We start from the raw sequence: 22,303 nt of genomic DNA on the forward strand, positions 1-22,303 counted from the left end.
CAGCACGTGTTCTGACAGGAACCAGGAAAAGAGATCACATTTCTCCTGTTTTAGCTTCTTTGCATTGGCTTCCAGTAAAATCCAGAATAGAATTTAAAATCATTCTTCTTACCTACAAAGCTCTTAATGGTCAGGCACCATCTTATCTTAAAGAGCTCATAGTACCTTACTACCCCACCAGAGCACTGCGCTCCCAGAATGCAGGGTTACTTGTGGTTCCTAGAGTCTCCAAAAGTAGACTAGGAGCCAGAGCGTTCAGCTATCAAGCTCCTCTCCTGTGGAACCAGGTTCCAGTTTGGGTTCAGGAGGCAGACACCATCTCCACATTTAAGAGTAGGCTTAAGACTTTCCTCTTTGATAAAGCTTATAGTTAGGGCTGGCTCAGGTGAGTCCTGAACCATCCCTTAGTTATGCTGCTATAGGCCTAGACTGCTGGGGGACATAGAGTGGGAGCCGCCTAGTGCTCTAATTATTACAATTATAGTCCTATAATTATTGTTATTGCTATCATTATTATAATTATAATAATATTATTACTGCGATTCCTTTGGATTGATATTTGTTGTCTGTTATATTACATCTCTATATGTTGGGCTACCGTGTGGTCTCAACCCAACCAGTTGAGGCAGATGGCCGCCCACACCGAGCCGAGATCCTGCTTGAGGTTTCTACCATCCGACGTCTTCGCTAAATAAGTTAAATTTGAATTGGATAGAATAGATGATTCTATAATCAAACTATGGAAGGAATTTATCAGTTTCACAACTTGCGAGAGATGGAGGAAGAGATGAGGCTCAAACCTGTACCTGCACAGCCCACTGTCGCCACTTCGTCCTCTCTGGAACAATCAGGACTCCATCTGAGAGGAATGTCATGTGCTCACTGAGGCGTGTGTGTGTGTGTGTGTGTGTGTGTGTGTGTGTGTGTGCTGAATTAGCTGTAATGAGTGGGGAGCTGCTGACTGCTCTTAAACACCACAGTCAGTGTTTCACCATAATAACAGTCAGTCCGTCAACATGTTGTTTCTCGGCAGTTTGCCCACTTGTTGACAGCCTGAGTCGTCCAATCAGCATCCTGAAGGATGGTAACCCCAGGCTAACCCTAACCTGAGATCAACAAATCCTCCAAACAAAACAAAAAAACCAGTTGTTTTCCATCCACAATGTGAAACACCGATCACCAGGATCAGGACATCGATTTGTCAGCTCAACAAGAGTAATTCTGGTCTGAATGTCTGATCTTTAGTCCGGTTAGGTTTAGGCACAAAAACATCTTGCTTAGTTTTAGGGAATCAGCATGAATTGGGTTCAGATAACTACTTAGTTAAAGATTGGGGTCTCTTACCGTCACAGTTACATTAATAACCACGTGGGTAAAGTTACAGAACATTTGTAGTCATGTTTTAAATAATATTTGAACATCAAACTGTGAAGGTCAGTTCAATAATGAATGCAGGCAAAGCTACATTCTGATGTTAACTTATTTGGACTTCTATTGTTGTTTTATCCTGTCATGCTTTAATTTGATGCAGTTTTAAATGCTCTTTGTAGTCGGATTGTTTTGTTGGTGAATATGTGGATAAATGTGTACGTATCCTGTGTTTCCTTTGTGGATTTCATTATGGGACAAAGATGTCCATATAATAAATGTCCAGACTTAGAGTGGATTTAGCACTACTTAACTTTGTCACATTTCTACTGTGAACATACTCAAACTCAAACCTCACCTGAACACGGTGCGTGACGTTAGTATGATTTGATGCCTCAGTTTAGAAGCTGTTCTGAACATCTGAACAGAAACCCTGTGAATTCTCCTTTTCTCTCTGTCCTCCACAGCTTTTCTCTCTTTGTCTTTTTGCCATCTTTATTTATGTGACCTTCATTGAAGCAGCTAATCCCCCTGAGAGCAAAGAAAAAAACTCTAAATGAAAGTAGAGACAAACAGAGTGAAGTCAGCGTGTTGACAGCGAGGCGGCGGCTCCTTCAGAGCAGCAGGACAGAATCAGTCTTCATTAAAGATCAAAGAGGAGAGCAGAAGAAATAGAGGAGAAGATGGAGAGCGTTCCTGCCCGCGACCTTCAGCCGCACAGATTGCTGTTCTTCTCTGAGAGACGCAGAGAAACAAAAACACCGAGCCAAAAACCTTTAACTGTGGTCGCTTTGCTCAATCTTAGAGAATCAGCTGTCAGGGCGTTTCGTTTGATGCTCAAAGGCCCAAAATTTTATATTTGGAAGCAAATAACCGTTATTCTATCGGGAGTAACTAGAGTTGTGATTCAATTACATTTTCTCAAATCTAAATATGTTTGACTCTCACTGAACCTGTTTATCCTTTCAACATTTGTTAGTAAAGTTCTAAATAATTAAAACTACAAAAGCAGAAACAGTCAGTCTGATTAATGTGGACGACCTGCAGCTCCAACTAGAAGACATGAAATGTTGATTTAATCTGTGTTTTCACAAATGAAACTTCCCAAAAGTGTATACATAAAGTACAGAAAATTTATCTTAATTTATTTAACTATTTGGATGGTTGACGACATTTTTCAGCTTCTCTCATGAAGATCTGCTGCTTCTCCTCTGGACGATTGTAATAACTGTGATGTTTGTGAGGAACGTTGAGCTTTGGACACAACAAGCATAGTGAAGGTGTCACTTTGGGCTCTGGGTAACTGTGACGGCAGAATCTTTACAAACCAGGAGGAGGAAATAATGAGCAGATTGATCCAGAATGAAAAGAATCATCAGCTGCCGTCTGACACTAAACAGTTCAGAATGAGCTGCAGCTCAACAACATCCTGCTTTACATTAATGAGGAGGAATAATAATCTAAAATACTGCTGCTCACTTTTAAACCACTAAATAGTTTAGGACCAAAATACCTCACTGATGTGTTATGAACCCTGTAGACCCCTCAGGTCATCAGGGGCCAGACTGTTGACCGTCCCCAGAGTCAACACACAGCATGGAGAAGCAGCTTTTAGCTACTACTCAGCAAAAAACTGGAATAAACTTCCAGAAGTCTTCTGACTATTTTAAATCCAGACTTTATGCATTCTTTCATATTTTATTTATTGTATAAGATGTTTCATGTGAAGTGCCTCGATGATAGAATATATAATTCAACTGTCACAGGGACATTTTACTGCTTTAATACTTTAAGTACATTTTCAGTGCTGGACTTTTACTTGTAGTATTTTTACAGCGTAGTATTAGTACTTTTATTTCAGTAAAGGATCTGAGAACTTCCTCCACACAACGTAATTCCTTCATTCTCTTACAAAGAGAAGGTGCCAACTCTTAACAGAAGTAATCTTATTGCACTTTTCATAGAGCAGGTCTAGACCATACTCTTCTTAATAACATTAACAGTTTTCACCGTGAGCGAGCTCAGGCAGGAAAAAACAGCAGGTAGAAACCTGGAGCAGAACCTTGACTGCAGAAACCAGCCTGCAGGGAGAACATTTACAGGAAAACAGTTTGGCCGTTTGGCAAATTGCTCTAATAATTAACATTAATTATCTATGATGTAGCCGTTCACTGTTCGTCATTTTTAATAGTGAAAGCAACAGTCAGCGCTGATAATAAATGAGAAGACTTCCTCTTGAATGTTTTGTACATTCTGTTCGCTAATAACAAAGAGAAATGAAAGATTCAATAAGCGTGTCGGGTGTGTTGCCAAAATAAACCCAGCTGTCTCAACCCAACCCTCATTGTTACGGTTTATTGTGGGATCAATGATGTGATTGTTTTTTATTATTTATGTTCTCGATATCTTCCTATCTTGATGTTATTATATGAAGTACTTTGTTTTGCACTTTTGCACAAAGGTGCCTCTAAAAATTAAAGGGTGGTTTTCATTCCGCATTTTGATCCAAGAGATGACTGATTCGCTGCTCAAGTGAAAACTATAAAGGAAAAAAAACTGTTTTGATTCAACGGCTCAAAACCATAAAAAGATCAATCAGTTTGTGATTAAAACTGTGAAATGGAAATGTATGGATTCAGTGTCTGGCCAGCAGTCACCTTGCCTGCAGCTCCAGCACACAGCTGAAATTCAGCTTCACTCGACAAAATCAATGAGGGTTTTTGATCGGCCCGCTCTGCCGTACTTTGAAAACGCTCAATAAATCGTCAGATTTTAAGCTGTGGTTAAGTGTTTTTATTGATTTATGTAACAGGGGCAGAAAACATGATGTGACAGACGCGCAAGAGGCTCTCTGAACACTAAACTCTGATTTAAACTGATCTCAACCTGTAAACAGACCGCAGCAGGACCTGGTTCTGCACAGAACGGTTTGTGGACTGTGAATGAGACAGACATAATGTTGCTCTGCTGAATGCCATGAAAGGAACACAGTGGCCTTGTCTCTCCGCACACACACATACTTCAGGAATGTCTCAACCGGCTGAGAAACGCTCGTCCTGCTGAACACACGCTCAGCATGTTTGAGCTCCTCTGAGAAAATCGCATTTCAGTTTCTCTGTTTTCACATTAAATCACATTAAAAGAGACAGAATCCTGGACTCAGGTTCATCAGGTGACACTAACACGACTCCACATGAACCCTCATGTTGATCTGGAGCTGCTGAAGGAGAAAATAAGTAACTGTTTGCTGACAAGTTCATCAATTTAGAAGCTGATGGTGTGTGAGTGTTGCGTTCGCAGCTTGTTTCTGCTCAAAACAAGTGGACAGAAACATCAGTTACTACAGGTGCAACGTTGTCCTCACTCTCAACAACCTCTACCAGCATCAGAAACACAAGCTGACCAATCACAGTTCTTGTTGTCTCACGTAGTGTCTCTGCAGCCACCAGGCCCTGATGTGTAGTTACATTTCAGGAAGCAGCTGAAGTAGAAACAACATAACCTCTTCATGAAGCTGTGGGATCAGGACGCAGCAGTTTAAATTAAATAAGTCTATAGTCTATATAATTTGAGTGAGCATCTGTGGAGTCAGTGGAGAAGAGTGTCGGGAGTGATTAGCGACAGTAAGAGTGAACGGGAAGGTTTTCAAGATGCTAGTGAGACCCAACACGTTCTCATTCCAGGGAGTCACATATTTTGTCAAGACCCCTTTGGCGTCACTTGATAACGCCCCGGCTACCCTTTACCGTCGTTTCTGGACATGTAGGGCTCCATGCTCAAGTTAGCAACAATAAATATGCAACGTCCGGTTAGACTTATTCACAAATTTTTCAAGTTTTATTATGTCGAAATTCGGTTAGATTTAGGAAAAGATAAACTACTTTACTTATACGGGACATTAATTATGTAAGTTAAGTTACGCTACATCACTAATAATAATAAATGTTGACTTCTTGTTTCACAGGGGAAACAAACTCCAGTCTCCTGGGTGAAACCAGTTATGCTGTTTGGTTTGAAGGCGGTGGCGGAGTTAAAGATGCTAAAGTTTTCTTTGGGAGTGACGAGAACGGACAGGCTTAGGAATGAGTTTAACTGGAGGGACAGCCAGAGAGGCGAGATAGAGATGGTTCGGACATGTGCGGAGGAGAGACGCTGGGTACATCAGGAGGAAGAGGCTGAAGATGGAGCTGCCGGGCAGGTGGTTGGTGCGGCAGAGGAAGACGCAGAAGACAGGAAGAGATGGAAACCCCAACAGGAACCAAGGGAAGGAGGAAAATATGGAAGTGAACACACTAATAAACACCAATACTGCAGTCATTAAATATTACAGCAATGGATGAGATTCAGTGGATCTATGAAAAGACGCCTCTGCAGGATGAACATAATTGAAACCAGAGATGTGTGATGTCCATTTGTAGTTTCACAACCTTTCACTGGTTCAGTCAGGCGGCTTCTGCCTGCTTTGTTCTGGTCTTCAGTTCAGTTGCATGAATAAAAAGCTCTCACATGTGGTTTGTCTGAATGCAAACATGTCTTTTGCTTCCCGCTCAGTTGTGAACAGACACACGATCCTTTCTGACAGAAGAAAAGCTGAATGGAAAATCCTGAACAAACATATTCCCAATGAAAAACCAATCACGAAATCTGCAGCGTGTGTGTGTGTGTGTGTGTGTGTGTGTGTCCTGCCTGCAGCAGTGTATGCAGGTCAGAGCGAGACTCTGCTTGTCTGTCACACTGAAGCTGCTTCGCTCTCACTTTGTTGCCGTTCAAGGAAAATTCCAAGGACTGAACAAGTTCTGTTGTTTTTTAACACTTTCACAGTAAATACTGGTGACAGACTGAGGACACGCCCCCCCCCGTCTGATGAAGAATATTACTCTGAGTTGTTAAAAACTGATATAAACTGAAGGACTGAGTTTCTTTTCAGGCTATGACTGGCAGACTCCAACCTCAAACATGACTGTTACTTTAAGCTGAACATCGACAGTAACGTGAAACAAAACTTTCCAGCTGATTTATTGGAGCTTGTTGTAGGACATCTGCAGCCTGGCAGGAAGCTCGGCATCCTGCAGACACTCCTCAGGGCAGAAAAAGCCCTCTTTCTAAAGAAAAGCTTTATTTTGATTGTGTACTCTAAAAAACTGAATCATTGCCCAAATTTCACATTGTATTCAAACTGGTCCTGCCTTGGATCTTGTTCACCAGCTGGAAAAACAGACAACCAATCACAGGCGAGATTGAAACTGGGGCTGTCATCTTCCTACACAGCGTGTTGGCTATACTACCGTGAGAAATTGACACCAAAAAATGGACTGCGTGGACGTGACAGCTCTGCAGGCTGTTACAAGTCACTTTACAGGCACAACAATTCTTAAGTCAACATATTTCTTTCACAAGAGTGTCGTTAACGCTTCTGTGTAAACTAAAATTGACATTTAGTAATGGGACATCATGATCAGTTGACAGCCGCTGCTTATTGGTTCCAGCAAAACACTGCAAATTTCTCTTGTAACGACAGTTCAGGCAGTTCACACTATCAGGGTTGTGCAGTCATAACATACTCTTTAAAAGATAACTGTCCTCCAACAGTTAATCACATACCTAAAGCAAGAAATGAGCTGAAGCTGTTTTTTAAATGCTTGTGTCACCTCATCAGAGAAAAAAGATGTATACTATAGTTTATAAAAGCAGCTTTCAATTTAAAATATCAGAGGGAGAGAGATCAGGTTGGAGTTCATCTGTGAGTTACAGCCTTTAGTTTTGGTAACTGGTGTTTTCTAGTCATTCTTAGTTTTGAGTGGATTTTGCTCTGTTACTTTGTCAGAAGTGCTAAGCTAATTTAGCCCAGCTAGCTAACGTCGCTTTCACACACGCTGGCTTTAGCTGTAGGGAGGCTCTGTAACAATACAATTGTCAATCAACCAATGCAACCCACATATCCTAATCCTCATCACACCTGATGTCGCTCCCCGTTCATTTTCTCTGTGGAAAGAGAGAATTTCTTAATGGTGGAATCATGTTGGTGTCTTGCCAACAACACTGTCATATCCTCTCTGCTTTTTGCCTCAACATGCCAGTAAATTTCACCCTTTAGTCACAGGGCCTCTGCTGCCTCAAGTGAGATAACAAGGCGTTTTAAAGAGTCAGTAAACATTTCAAAAACACAAATCTTTCTTGGGCTCCAATTTTAAATCAAAAGTGACTTTTTGTCAGCATTATCAGCAATCAACCAATAAACATTTATTTGATGAAATTAAAAATGACAGAGGCCCTATAATTGAACCCTGTGGAACACCACAGGACACAGAGAACCAGGAAATAAGAGTCAAGCACTTAATCTCAACATATTCTTGAAGCGGATTTATTATTATTCAGACCTTTTCCCCTTTTACTTTCTAATTACTTTATAACTTTTTGTATTCTGACCTCAAAGTGAAATAAAGGGTGGGTCAGGTGAAGTGATTTGAGAGCAGAAATTCAAAGATCATAAATCCCCCCCCCGCTAAACGCTTTCACCCTTGAGTGTGATTACTGACAAACCCTGACATTTGCTGCAGGTTACATGTGTGAAAACAGCTGACAGGAGTCGTTGACCTCCGGGGACTGACCCAGCACTGACAGCAGTTTATTATGAAAGAGTCAAGCACAGGTCAAAGACGTCCTCATTCTCGTGCCTCAAAATACAGAGTTCACGTTACAGCATGGAGAGAGAGAGAGAGAGAGAGAGCAGGTAGAGCGAGCTGCCTGTATAATCCTGCTAACAGTTTCTGAGCTCCATTATTGACATTCTTCACATTCCAGCACTGAAAATCCCCCAGGCTGCACTGCTGCCGCTGCTGTCTACAACTAAGCAAAGTCAGTTTTATTTAATATGGCCCAGTATCACAACAAATGTGCCTAAAGGAGCATTACCAACTGTACATCATCCTTATCCTTAAACCCTGCAGCTCATCTGACTCTCCCCCTCGCTGCAACTGCAGGGAACAATGCTGCACTTGTTAACTAATTCATTACTAATTATTGTCCCAGAGGCTGACAGACGTGGCTCATTTAAGTTCAGACAGAGTACACATGTTACAGGACCTCGTCTCCAGCTGATGTTCCTGAGCATCTGGAGAGTCTCCTCTATATCAAATATCTAAGTGTAATACCTCAGTGCAGTAACCAAAATCAGACATGGGCAGAAAAGGTTTGTTTCTGTTGATGCATAGTGTGCATACTGTTCTGTAAGTCTGTAAATTAACACTCAGCTAAAAGATGATGGTTTCTGATCTGAAGTGACACAGCTGTACAGACCATGTTGCTGCTGTCTCTCGGTCATGCCGCTTTGCTCTATACAACATAAGGAAAATCAGGCCCTACCTCACTCAGTACGCCACCCAGCTTCTGGTACAGGCCACGGTTATCTCTCACCTCAACTATTGCAATGCCCTCCTAGCAGGTCTCCCAGCTTGTGCGGTGAAACCCTTAGAAATGGTTCAGAACGCAGCAGCGCGTCTGGTTTTTGATCAGCCCAAAAGGACTCATGTCACTCCATTACTCAGTGACGTCCACTGGCTCCCCGCTGCCTCCAGAATCAAAGTCACTAATGCTGCATTCAGGGTGACTACTGGGTCTGCACCATCTACATAAACTCCATAATACAAGTTTACGTTCCTTCTCGACCAGTGCGCTCCTCCAACGAACGCCGCCTGGCTCTGCCGTCCCTTCACACAAAGCGATCCCAGTCCCTGTTCTCATCTGTGACACCACGATGGTGGAACGAGCTACCACACGCCATCAGAGCAGGGGCATCCCTCTCTAACTTCAAGAAGCTCTTGTATTGTTTTTGTAAAGAACTTTGATTGAAAGCGCTCTATAAATAAATGTATTATTATTATTAAAACTCTGCAGAGAACACTTCCTCTAACACATCTAACCACTAACATGCACTTCCTGTGCTCTTCTTCTATCCCCTTACAGCTGAGTGCACTTTCTTGTTAACTCTCACTTCTTTCCCTAGCTCTTAATAGTACTTCCTTACTAGTATGTATTGTAGTTGTAGATCTCATGCTGTATTGATGCTTGTATGTTGTTCCTCATTATATAAGTCGCTTTGGTTAAGAGCCAAAGAGTAAATGTAAATTTTCATGTGGGGAAAAAATGAATCTTTCTGGAAAGTCACAGAGCTCAGTTGAAAGTAGGGATGTCCAGATTACAAAACGACAACAAATTGACACAAAATACTACAAAGAGGGAAAAAATACCATAAAAAGATGCTAAACATTCACAAAGAGACCCAAAATGTCTAAAGAGATGTCAAACTAAAGAATAAGACGACCACAAAGTGAGTGTGTGTCGCGGTCTGGGGGTCTGGGCGTGAGAGGCCTTTCACATGTCTGTGCCCAGTTGTCTCATAATCCATCCATGCAGCCTGGTGAGCACAGTCTGTCCTGAATCTGGCTGGTCGTTGTCGTAGTTTTCAGCCAATACTATTCAACTCAGTATGCCAGCCGTGTCGCCATGGTTACCACGAGGCTTCATTATTGTCGGTGTAAAGTTTCATTTAGCTGCTTCCAAAGAAACACAAAGACAAACACACACACTGCCAAGGTCTTTCCTAAAAGTCAAATTCAATGGGAACAAGGCTGAGAGAGACACACACACACACACACACACACACACACACACACACACACACACACACACACACACTGAATTTGATTAAGGTTTCTGTTGGCAGGCTGAAGGTTAAATCTCTCCGTTTAAACCTCGTCTCTCTGCAGTCACAACAATCAGCGTTTGATCATTTCCTGAAGCTGAAGTTCAGGTTTAAAAAGCTGTAACATCCAGAAGAACAAACAGGAAACCAACCAGCCGCTCTGATCTGGACGCTCAGCTAAACACACACACTCTGATTTCATGAGTGTATCGATGACCGATCACTACAAACACAGGAAGAAGCCAGACTGCTTTAACCGGTCAGAACTGATCACCTGCAGATTATGTGTTATTTAAAGAGTTGTTTGACCTGAAAAAACACAAGCTCTGGGTCTGACTCTGTGCATTATGGGTAAAAACCCTCAACCTGCCCAGGGACATCCAGAATCTGCTTAAGGATCGAAACCACCTCCACAAACATCATCCAGGGTGCCTGCAGCCTCCACAAGGATCTCTTCAACCTCTTCAGCATCGTCCTCAGTGACCTCTGCTGTCTTTTTTAAAACACTCAGACTAAACTGAGTTCATCACGGCCACAGCGAGTCCTGGTCTCTGACTGGCTAGCAGATTGGTGGGGGTACTGAACCCTGAAGTCTGATGTGAGGCTCAGAGTGATACACGGAGCGCAGAACAACATAACAGTCTGTCCAAACAAGGAAAGTCACACAAACACACTCAGAGCCATAAAAATGAAATCCTCCCCATAATCTCATAAACTGTTACCAAGACAAAGAGAGAGTGCAGTCAGCTGTTTTCACTTAAACACACACACACTCAGATATCAGTCTGAAGAGTTGAGCTCAGCGTTTCCTCCCGTTATTCATTCAGTTATTTATTCTCTCGTTCTTTCAGGAGACAAAACTCTTATTTCAGCCAAACGGCCTGATTGGTCGGAGATATTCTCAAACCTCATCACTCATTCCCATAATGCTTAGCAAGCCTGGTTTTTCAATTTTGTATTATTTTTTTTTTCTTCTGGCAATGCAGCCAGAATCTGATTAGGAGACAATCGGTTATCTCAGATTCGATCTCTCAGCAACACGTTCCACACAAACGAACATGATTATTTTTTCTTTAATGAAAATAACTCATAAATCCTTCCAGCTTCTCCAAAGTTAGTATTTTCTGTTTTTATTCGTCTTCTGTGAGGTCTGATATTATATATTTAGACTTTTAGAGAGGGTTTTTCACTACTTTATGATGATTTATAATGAAACAATAATAAAAATATCCCTAATTTAGGTTCAACACACAAACATATCACCTGATGATGTCTGAGTGTATAAATACTTGCAGCGGGAGTATTGGACAGTGGGAGGACACATGCTTCAAGATATCTGCAATGAGGTGCGAGCCATCCTCCCTCTCTTCTGCTGTTGGGTGTGTCTGAACTTAATCTTTTCATTTGGCTGTTTTGAACAAATGAATCTATGAAATGATCCAAAGAAAAAACACTCGAGAACAAAAAGTTTGTCATTTAGTCTGAATAACGTAGTGACAGATCCCGATGATTTATCTTTTCTTAGAGTAAAAAACAGCAGTGGGGCTAAAGAAATGTTTAAAATCCAAAGGGTTCATCCTCTGCAGAACAGGAATGAGATCAGGACCTTTCATGTTAATCAGTATTCATTGAGAGATTTCACTCTGGAGCTAAAGTGCTTTATTTTGGTTTAATCATTAAATTAAACATGTTTCTCAATCACCAGGAAAAAATGACTAATAATAAATAAATACAGTAAAAACAAAGGTCAAGGCTGTTTTTCTCCAACACTTTGGTTTGGAGCTGCGAGGATTATTTATCTAATCAGCAACTAGTTTAATAATCGATTCCTTTGGCCTTATAATAAGACGTGTGTCTTTCTCCTTTAACGGGCACTTTTCACTGTATTCTCACTTATTTTATAGACCTAAGGTTTCATTAATAATCCAACTTATTGTTATTTGCAGTCCTGCTGTAGCTCATCAGTCTGGGAGACACAGGTCACCCAGCTCACAGTGAGGACAAAGGATTTGGCTCAAATGCAAAGAAAACAGCAGGAAATGAATCTATTATTGGTGATAATTCAGTCTGAATGAGTTTACATGTAGTTTCTCTCCTGCGACGCCTCTGTAATGTTGTGATCGGAGTACAGACTTAATTTTTCAGTTTCACTTTCAACATATTTTCACTACATGAAATGACAGTTTGTCCAGTAAATAGTGTTTTCAGTCTGTCCCCGTGATATTGATCTAATCTGTTAAAGCATTTAGTGGTTTGTTATTATGACTCTAATATCACTACAGGAATGAAAGTAAAGTTTTTGTCCTATTAAATGATAATGGCAGTGTTAATCAGATTTATGCCTACTCAGTGGAGGGTTTATAGTAACATTAATGCATTTTATGCCCCTTTATTGTGTTAATTATGACTAGGCTATATGTGTGTGTATGTATGTATGTATGTATGTATGTATATGCGATTATGATGTTCCTAAAATCATCTTAATTGTGGTCACAATTTATTTTTAGTTTATAATGCACTGCTTATTTAATGGTTATAACTGCGAACATTTGCTCTGCTACATTTATATTCAGAGATCATTTTAGTTATTTTACCACTATAATATCCCCATAATATATTTTATAGGAAGTGTTTTGAATCCTTTAGTTATTCACGTTTTTGTCATTTTAGGAATTTTGAATGTGTCTAAAAGGGTCATTAATTTTTACCAACCTGATCATAGTTCATCTATATTACTTCCTGAAGTGACAACTTTTCACAACAAACCTGTAGGCTACAATATAAAGTTCGGTCCCAACAGTGATGTAGTTTCCTACTGAAACACACACGAGTCACGCAGCAGCTCCCTCCCGCACAGACACGCTCTCGCCCCGGGATTCACGCTCCCTCCCTCCCGCTCCCTCTCCGGAGCTCCCGCCCCGGGCTCAGTCCTACCTCTCCTGCCGGGACTGGTGCAGCAGCAGCGGCCGAGCAGCAGCAGCAGCAGCGCGGCTCCGCCTCCATAAAACTTCATGTCTGCGGCCGCTTTTTATTTTTTTTTAATGGAACTCCTCAAAGTCGTTGTTCCTGTGGAGGTGGAGGGCAGAGCGGGTCTCCATGAGCAGCGGCAGCCGTGATGCTGTTTCAGTGTGAGAGGGCTGAAGCTGAATGACGGGTCCTGGTGGATTCAACGAGACTCTGTAGAGAAGCACGCACCTCCTCCCCTCACCACACCTCTCACCCTCTCACCCTCTCACTCAGCCTTGTTGACAAGTCTCACTCCAGCAGTTTGATTTATCTGAATTTCCCGCACCCTCAAAAACTTGAATCACAGGCTACAGCAGTTTGTGCATTTCACCAATCAGCAAATAAAATCATTCAAAGAAAGAAAATAAGTTCACTGGATTGAAGTAAATCACGTTCTTGCAAATGTAAAAGCAGCACAAATAATGAGGAGAAAATAAATAATCTGCTTTATGCTGTTGTATGACCTGGTGGATCTTTTTACATAAAGCTGCCAACAACCAAAATGCATGAAAACAGACACATGCATGCATAAAAATGTGCAAATCTTTAGTCATGATCACTAAACAGTACAAGCTCAAAGTATTTAAATATGTGTTTCACTATTTCTGCACAGAATACAGCAGGAAAGAAATGTAATACCTACATGTAAAGTAAAATGATTTGATCCTAACTGGTTTTTGTGTCTTCTTCATTAAAAGTCACTGAAAATATAAATAACTCACATTTTAAACGTGTCCCTCTACAGACATGATGAGATGCTGTGGAGCCTTTGATTGTAGCTGTGTGATTAAACTGTCCTCCCCCACCCACACGCATCTAAACACAAACACAGCTTTTTCTTTACAAAAGTACAAATCTTTAATCCTGATCACTCAAAATATTATTAGAGAAAAGTTCAAGGTCGTAAAAATGAATTTCACTGTTTATTCAGATAATACCGCAGAAAACAATACAACTCTATGATAGTTTAATTACAGGTAAAGTAAAATGATTTGATCCAAACTGCTTCTTGTGTCTTATTTTATTTATTTAACCTTTATTTAACCAGGAAGTCCCTTGAGGTTGAAATCTCACTTACAATTTAAATAGAAATACAGCACAGTCAAAACAAACAAGCATCACACACAAAGGAAAGGGACTAAGCTGAGTCGCATGTGGCAGTAACATTTCTCAGCTACTTGGCATTTTAACAACATGGCTTTAAATTCATTTAATGGGACTCCATCAGTTCTTCATTAAAAGTCTCTGACAATAATAATAATTCACAGATTTAAAGATTTCTTTCTGCTGACATGGTGGGACACTGAGTGAAAACTCCACACCGCTTCTCTCTACATGATGCAGGATAAATAAAGTGAAGTTACAGGAAAATAAACAAGTTCAGAGTTTTAACTGGTCAGCAGAGGTTTCATGGATTTCTCACCATCTCCACATATAGTTTGTAACCTTACAGCCTTTGTACAACCGTGTATAACTATGTGATTCAGGATAAATAAATATTCATGATACAGAAAATAAACAAAGGACTATGTATTTGTTTGTCTCCCAGGGGCCCCCTGGTGGTTAATGGGGCCCCAAGCAGCCACTCAGTTCATGTTCTCCTCACATCTTCTATAAATTCAGGATATTTTGTCAGACTGCCTGATTGGATAAATGTCTCCAACAGGCCACCGTAGTACAGATGTACAGAGTCCAAACCTGTTTGTTTGTACTTCTAGTTTGTACTGCAGCTACCCTTTAAAGTACTGTATGTACTACTGCACGCAGTATTCGCACAACAACTTCCTCATAACATCGTGCCACCTTGAACTTTGACCCTGTTGCTCAAACTCAGGCTGCACAGAGAATTGTGGCTCAGAAAAGCATGCAGGCTGCTGCAGAATGCAGCCGGATGCAGGAGCACATCCTGCTGGGTTTTAGCTTACTGCTTTTGTTTTGTTTTTTGTCCGTCCCAATTTATTTTATTGAAAAATAAAACAGAACAACAGCAGCTCTGACACCGCAGGATGTCTCATATTTTTTGAAAACATTGTTGTATTTAGTTAAAAGTAGCTCCACCCTGACAGAATGCTGTGTTAGCAGTAATACTGTAAGGATCTAATAGTGAAACGCTACAAGAGTACTTTTATTTACTACTACTTTAAGAATATTTTACATATGTATTGCATTGAATGCAGGACATGTACTGAAGTATTTCTACACTGTGCTGAAGGTTGAACGTCTCCACATGTCTCTGACGTCTTTATTTGGGGTAAATTAAGGCCTGAAGACGTCGAACTGTTCAGTGTGTTTCTTTCTCCACCTGCTGATTATTTACAAAGTACAACAAGGTACCAATGCAGGCCTATATTAATACATGGTAACATAAAATAAAACAATACAGTTATTTGTGTACATATTTACAGACAGGTATACACCGTGAACACTGGAAACAGCAGCAACGGGATGATAATGTGAAAGTTTCATCTTCACAATGAACAGTCCACCTGACAGCCTTTGAGCACCGAGCATCGTCTCTGTAAAACACAGACCACCTGCTGAGTGCTTGATCCGGGATGTTGATGGGGCAGGTCTCTGTAACGAGTCTCTGAACTCCGTTTTCTGGTCAACATGAGTCCCATTTTGTCCAGACTGGATCTCTAGGAGCAGAATTAGGTGAAGCTGGACCAGCATGGCTCACTCATGACCCTCTGTCAGGGTCTGGACCCCAGATGTGATCCTTCAAACCTGCCGCTCCGTTAATAAAACAGCTGATGTCAAACACAGTGCGGAGACAAAGGAGGAGGAACCTTCAGCAAACATCAGTTCACACTGTCAGGACACCGAGCTCGCGTCTAATCAGACTCCAACCAACACTTTGTTTTCATTCCCCTTTCAGTCAGTCTGCTGGCAGGTTTCCTGTTTAACCGATCGGTCGTTTTGTCCAGAAAAAGACAGGAAACAGTGAAAAATGTCTTCGCCTTGCTTTGTTTTGTCCGACCAACAATTTAAAAACAGGGACGTTACTTTGAGACTTCTACATTCGTGCTTAAAACTCCATCGATTATTAATCAGTCATTAAAACTGTTGCAGAATACTTTGCAGTGGTACTACTGCAGTTTTCTGAAAATACAACTTATTTTTTGAAATAACCAGCTTGCAGGATGAGGAGCTGGATGTCATGTTGGCAGATCTGCTGTAATAAGGGGAGCTTTCATTTACTCTTTTGTCGTCTTCATTATTTATTTTGGGTGGTGATGGAGCAGTGGATAAGACACATGCCTTTGGTGTGAGAGACCCGGGTTCAACTCCCCACTGTGACATCCACCAATGTGTCCCTGAGCAAGACACTTAACCCCTCGTTGCTCCAGAGGCGTGCGACCTCTGACACATATAGCAACTGTAAGTCGCTTTGGATAAAAGCGTCAGCTAAATGAATAAATGTTAATGTATTTTATTACGTATTTAAGTTATTCTACTCAAGTTGACTTTTGAATGAAGGACTTTTATTTACTTTTTTACTTTAAAATAACCGTTATTGTTTGTAAAGGATCTCAGTGCTGAGTTTGGGTTCAAAGAAGTCCTTAATGGCTAAATTGTCATGCTTATGATAATGATCCTGTGGTTAGAGTTGGGGAATTGTAGATGAATATACTTCTGTATTTATCAGTGCAGGCAAGGCTACAGTCTACTGCACTGACACTGTAGTATTTGTATACTACATTCACGATTCTACGTCAGCAGTAAATCGTTTTTTTAAGGTCATTTTCTACATCTTTTGGAATTATTTATGTATTTTGTCCTTCTTTAGCCTGTCTGCTGGAACATCTCTTATCGGTCTTACTGTATCAATAGATAAAGACCAGAGAGTTTGAACTGTTGGCTCCCCTTCACCTTCTGCTCCTTGTTTCTTCATAGTTTACACTTCTTTATTATTAGTTTAGTCGTTTTCTCCTTCCAGAGCTCCTCTTTGACTTCGGTGTTGTTAGTGTTTTCTTGAAGAGAACCGCAGGAGAACATTAAGTTGATTTAAATTCACATTTAATGAAAACAGCTCTGAGAGGTTACATTTAGTTTTAGTTCAGTGATCTTAAACACCAGCTGCAGAGAGACTCCCCCTGTTTTCTGATTTGACCTCATTATTTATTACATTTTGTTTCTTTGCCTTTTTTTCGCCCATTCGTTTGTTCAACATGTGTTTTCATGCTAATGGGGTCACTGATTTCAGCCACAGTGCAGTGTTTTCTGCATCCATAATTAATAAGCCCTCCCTGCTTTCTGTTGTTTACCTAAAAACCTCGGCTCGCTTCTCGCCAACAAAGCATCTGTGGGAGCAGAAAAAAGCCCTTTAATGGATTTTCTTGCTTATTTGTCCCTAAATGAAATGTGACAGCATGTCGCTTTGCAGAAACACGCCGACTCAGCACATGTTCTAATTTTAATATAACAACAAGTAAACATAAAACAGCTGTTTCTTTTCATCTGAAATAATATTAATTATCACATTTATTTTGATATTTATTTTAGCACACATTGAACCACAGACAAAAAAAAAATCTCCTGAACAAGCTGTTAGAGTCGACAATAAACCAAACAAACAAGATTTGCATTAACTTTCATCTCTTGTTTTTCCTTTGGAAGGAGTTCTCCACAGATTCACAGGTGAGCCGTCACATTTCACATTGTGTGGATGGTTTTGCGGTAAATCAGGTAACATGAGATAAAGAGCATGTAAGGGTTTGACTTCATGCCAGAACACACACACACACACACACACACACACACACACACACAGAAGCAGTTTAAACTCCCAGTTCAGGTCTGATTAATCCATCAGTGTCTCAGCATGCCTTTTTCAACAAGTTACAACTGTCTCTCTCACACACACACACTAACACACACACACACACACACACTAACACACATTCATACACACATACATCTTATCTGTGTTATCTGTCTGAGAAAATACCACAAAGATCGGGCGGTGACATCACACCACGGCCAGGAAGAGTTTGGCTCGTGGGAAAGCTTCTTCGGAAAAACTTTGACCTTTCTAACAGCTGCTGTCACCAAACGAATATGAATCTATAATATTACATATCGATTTCTCCTTTTTACAAATTTATATAACAAACAGATTTGTTTCACCTGCAGGAGTTTAACATCTTAGATTTAATACAGCAGGTGTTTTTTGGTAGGCTGCTATTTGTAGAAGGAAAGATTTATCATGCGGTCAGGTGGACGGTGGAGGCACAGACCTTTGACATCTGGAGTTTCTGTCGCCGGGTCAAAACTCCTCTTCCGCTCACACGTGTGTTTTCTTGCTGTTCCTGTTTGAGCATTTGAAAAGTTTCTCTGAGCTCAGTTTACACCTGGACGTACCTGCAGGATGTTTTGCCACCAGGTAAACCAGGTTGGAGCCAATCAGGGTCCAGTATGAAACATTCGCAGGTGTGATGTGGAAACCTGAAGCCCGCAGGTCACAAACGCAGAAGACGTCCTGCGTCCTGTTGAAGTGATCATGCATTTAACATCACACCATCAACACACACAGGCCCGGACCAGAGAGCTGCCTGTCCAAAGTCTTCAGACCACTGCTGTCTACAAAACAACATAATAAATACTACTAAACTACAGAATCAGTGAGGAAGCAGATGTCATTCGAAGAAGGTTTAACCAGGTTATTTAACTTTTATTAAACTCAGTTATTCAGCATTTGTTTGTCTTAAATCCTGTCTGGAGGAGATCTTTAAGGGTCAGGAGAGATGGTGGTTTTGGTTCAATATCAAACCAGGATCACCTTCTTCCCCAAACCTGGATGTGTCTAAACTAAACCATAAATAAGTTTGATCATGCTTTAGTTGCCACATATAAAGAAAACACATAATTAGCTGTATATGACTTTAGAAAGGTTGTTTTTTATGATCCTTCCTTCCTTCCTTCCTTCCTTCCTTCCTTCTCTTTTCCTCCTCCTCGGTCGTTGCTCTGCTCTCGGTCAGTTCAATCTGGATTAAAGACGACAGGTTTGTTCCAGTTTCTTAACTGCTGTATGTGTGTTTGCAGGTGGAATCAGGTTAATGGACTGAAAGCTTTTAGTGGGAAATAATGGCTGGGGGGGGGGGGGCCTGAATACTTATTATTAAGTATTCAGGGCTGTGTTTGGTTCTAGGAAAGCTGCTGAAGACAGAACGACTGAGAGGAAAATAAACAGGAAAACTTAAAATGTCACAGAAATGTCATCTTCAACAGAACGCCCTGACTTTAGAGTAGATTTTTGTGTATTGGGGAGGATCCATCAGGAAATTGTTCAAAAAACATCAACAAGTCTGTGGCAGACTGTCGCTACTTTACACGTCATTTCTGAATTATTTCTTAGGTGGGAAAAATGTATATTTGAAGTAATTATAAGGAAAATAAAGACCTTGCTCGTATAACAAAGAAAGCACACTAAGGTTGCTGAATATGCAAATGAAGTCTCCAATCATAAATATTAAAGGAGTATTTACTTGGATTTAGATGCAGCAGCTCTTTCACCTGTGTTTCCCCAAAGCAGCTGCTCAGCTTCACTTTTCTGTGAGCTGATCTTCATCTGTCGGTCAGTTCAAGGAGAGTTTCACCCCAAAACACTGGAAGAGGAGGAGGAAACAAAGAGGAGTGGAGATTAGGAGCGAGGGAGGAGAGAGAACTAATGAGCCCAGGTGGCTTAGCTGAACACTCAGACCTGAAGATGAGGATTAGATGTACTCTGTGTGTGTGTGTGTGTGTGTGTGTGTGTGTGTGTCCACGGTTGTAATTGAAAACGTCCTCGGGCCAAACAACAGTGACCTGAGAAAGCTGCAGTCTGGTCTCCACTCTGTCATGTAAATTTATCAAATCAACATTTCCTTCGTTGTGTTTCTGTATATATGTAAGTACATTTACTTGAGTACTGCACTGAAGTACAGCTTTGAAGTATTCGTATTTTACTTGAATATTTCCCTTTTATGATACTTTGTACTTCTACTCCACTCTATTTCAAAGGTCAGTAGGTTTTCCAGCACTATATTTATTTTATACCTTTAGTTACTTTGCAGATTCAGATTACTTATGCAAAATATAACCATTATTATTATTATTATTATTATTATTAATAATAATAATGAATTTTGGGGGTAGGTTAATGAGCTACTCACCAGTACGTAAAGTAATAAAAACACCTTTACCAGCAGCAGCATTAAAGTGATGAACACATGAATGCATCAATCATTAAATAATATAATATATATAATTTTGAAATGGGCCAATCTGCATAATGAGTGTAGAACATATTGAATGCTAGCAGCTGAGGCCTAAACCATTAACATGTTGGCCTGATGGTGGCGCTACATGAAAAGTCAGAGGATTATTACAGCTCATCCTGAGGGGAACATGACGGTCTGAACCACAATCCATCCAACAGAGGCTGACGTTTCGGTCTGAAAGTGGGAGAGTTTCAGGACTGTGAGTTCAAACCAGAGTCTGAATCCGCAGTTTGAAGTTTAACGCTGAGACTGAAACCTCTGAAGGACTCAAAGAGAAGAGAGCCGGTTGTTGGTCTGATCCTGAGTGAACTGAGTTAATGTTACAGCAGAAATGAAGTGTTGCCAAACATTTAAATTAAAAGTAGATGAATAGATTTTGTTTAATGTTCCTTTTCAAAATAGATATATGTGGGTGCATTTAGACTTTATTTAGAAATAGCCTACAGGTAGACAGGAAGACAAGGGGCGCTGCAGTCATGTGTCTTATTCGGCCACCAGATATTTCTATGCAGCTTTGATCATGTTCATCATCGTGGAGGGAAATTATTTGATGGTAGCTTGAAAATTCAAACACAAAGTTCACTCTGATTGAGTAATGTCTGTTGCGGGCTTCTGTACTTGGTGACATCCGTGTGGATTGGTGGAGACGCTGTTCTGCAGGCAGGCAGCGCCCCCTGCTGGCTGCAGCCCGTCAGTAACAAACACTCATTGAGCTCTGAATGTTTCAGACATTTTATTACAATACGTGTTATGTTGCAGGACTTGGTTGGAATTCGGAGGGTTGCCGGTTCGAGTCCAGTTTGGGCCACAGATACGGAATGTGGTAGCTGGAGAGGTGCCAGTTTACCTCCTGGGCTCTGCTGAAGGTGGCCTTGAGCAAGCCCCTGGACCCCATACTGCTCGGACTGTTTGGGCTCCATGTGTATGTGGGTGTATTTTAGACTTGTGTGTGTATAATATAATATAATATATTATAATATATATAATTTATATTATATATAATATAAATGTGTATAATACTGAAAAACATTAACAACAAATTGAAAAAACACTGAATTCCACCTTGCGGGATTAATAAAGTATGTCTACTTCTTCAAAAGGGGCTTGAGCATCTACCTTTTTTTCTGGGGTGCTTTTAAAAAATATTTTTATAAATGAATATATATATATATATATATATATATATACATATATAAAATCTAATCATCAGTTGGGGAGACGAGACTTTGAGGAGTCTAATAACGTCATCACAATCACCACATTGATATGCAAATTAGGCGTTAACTAATTACAATGTTTGCCAAGGCACTGCAGGTGAAATGGATAAACAAAATAACTAAAGCATGTCACCACAGAACTTCCCCAGTTAATGACTTCCATCAAGGGGCTTTTCCTCTGAAATGTTGTTTAAATGTGCAGATTAGTTTGTTTTGGTTAATTTAGAAGATATCTACAGATGCAAACAGACAGAGGGTAGCAGGCTTAAAATAAACACCAAGTTTTCTTTCCATTAGAGTAAAAGAAGACATGGGAGCAAAATAGACCATAATTGACTACTAGGCTATGTGAAAGAATGTCCTGCATTAAACAGTAACTTCATAGTTTTGATCGAAGGCTCCTGATCTAATAACTCTCCATTCTGTCTGTTTGTTGAGTGCTGATTGATCTCTACATGATACAGACAGCCTCAAATGTCAAACTAAGTGCTTGTCACCATTAGTAATTGTGTGTAAGTGTAAATATAATAATTATAATAAATTGGTAAGAAAGTCAGAGTTGTGTTAATGTATTTAACATTTTGTTTAAAAATGTTTGTAATTAAATAATTCTCAGAAATTTTTTTGTTTAAGTTCAGTTGCTTTATTGGTCAGTTAAACACTTGCCAAAGCAGTTTGCAGCAAAATCACAAAAATTTGAATATGATATAACAAGAATAATTGCAATCACAATCAGTTTAGCAGTTATC

General features: G+C 40.4%; 1 protein-coding gene and 1 long non-coding RNA gene across 2 annotated transcripts in view; one reads left to right on the forward strand and one right to left on the reverse strand.

Annotated features, from left to right (window-relative positions):
- The window catches only part of LOC123968622, a 26,386-nt gene extending 20,506 nt beyond the window's left edge, over window positions 1-5,880 (forward strand). The window contains exon 2 of the long non-coding RNA XR_006824503.1: window positions 5,333-5,880. This is a non-coding gene — a long non-coding RNA (uncharacterized LOC123968622). The remainder of the gene's footprint in view (window positions 1-5,332) is intronic.
- The window catches only part of LOC123968045 (melanoma receptor tyrosine-protein kinase-like), a 44,345-nt gene extending 31,149 nt beyond the window's left edge, over window positions 1-13,196 (reverse strand). The window contains exon 1 of the mRNA XM_046044517.1: window positions 13,004-13,196. Coding sequence (XP_045900473.1) covers window positions 13,004-13,082 — 79 coding nt within the window. The 5' untranslated portion in view covers window positions 13,083-13,196. The remainder of the gene's footprint in view (window positions 1-13,003) is intronic.
- Between the last annotated feature and the right edge of the window lie 9,107 nt (window positions 13,197-22,303).

This window comes from Micropterus dolomieu, linkage group LG01 (genome assembly GCF_021292245.1).
Source record: "Micropterus dolomieu isolate WLL.071019.BEF.003 ecotype Adirondacks linkage group LG01, ASM2129224v1, whole genome shotgun sequence".
Taxonomy (NCBI): domain Eukaryota; kingdom Metazoa; phylum Chordata; class Actinopteri; order Centrarchiformes; family Centrarchidae; genus Micropterus; species Micropterus dolomieu.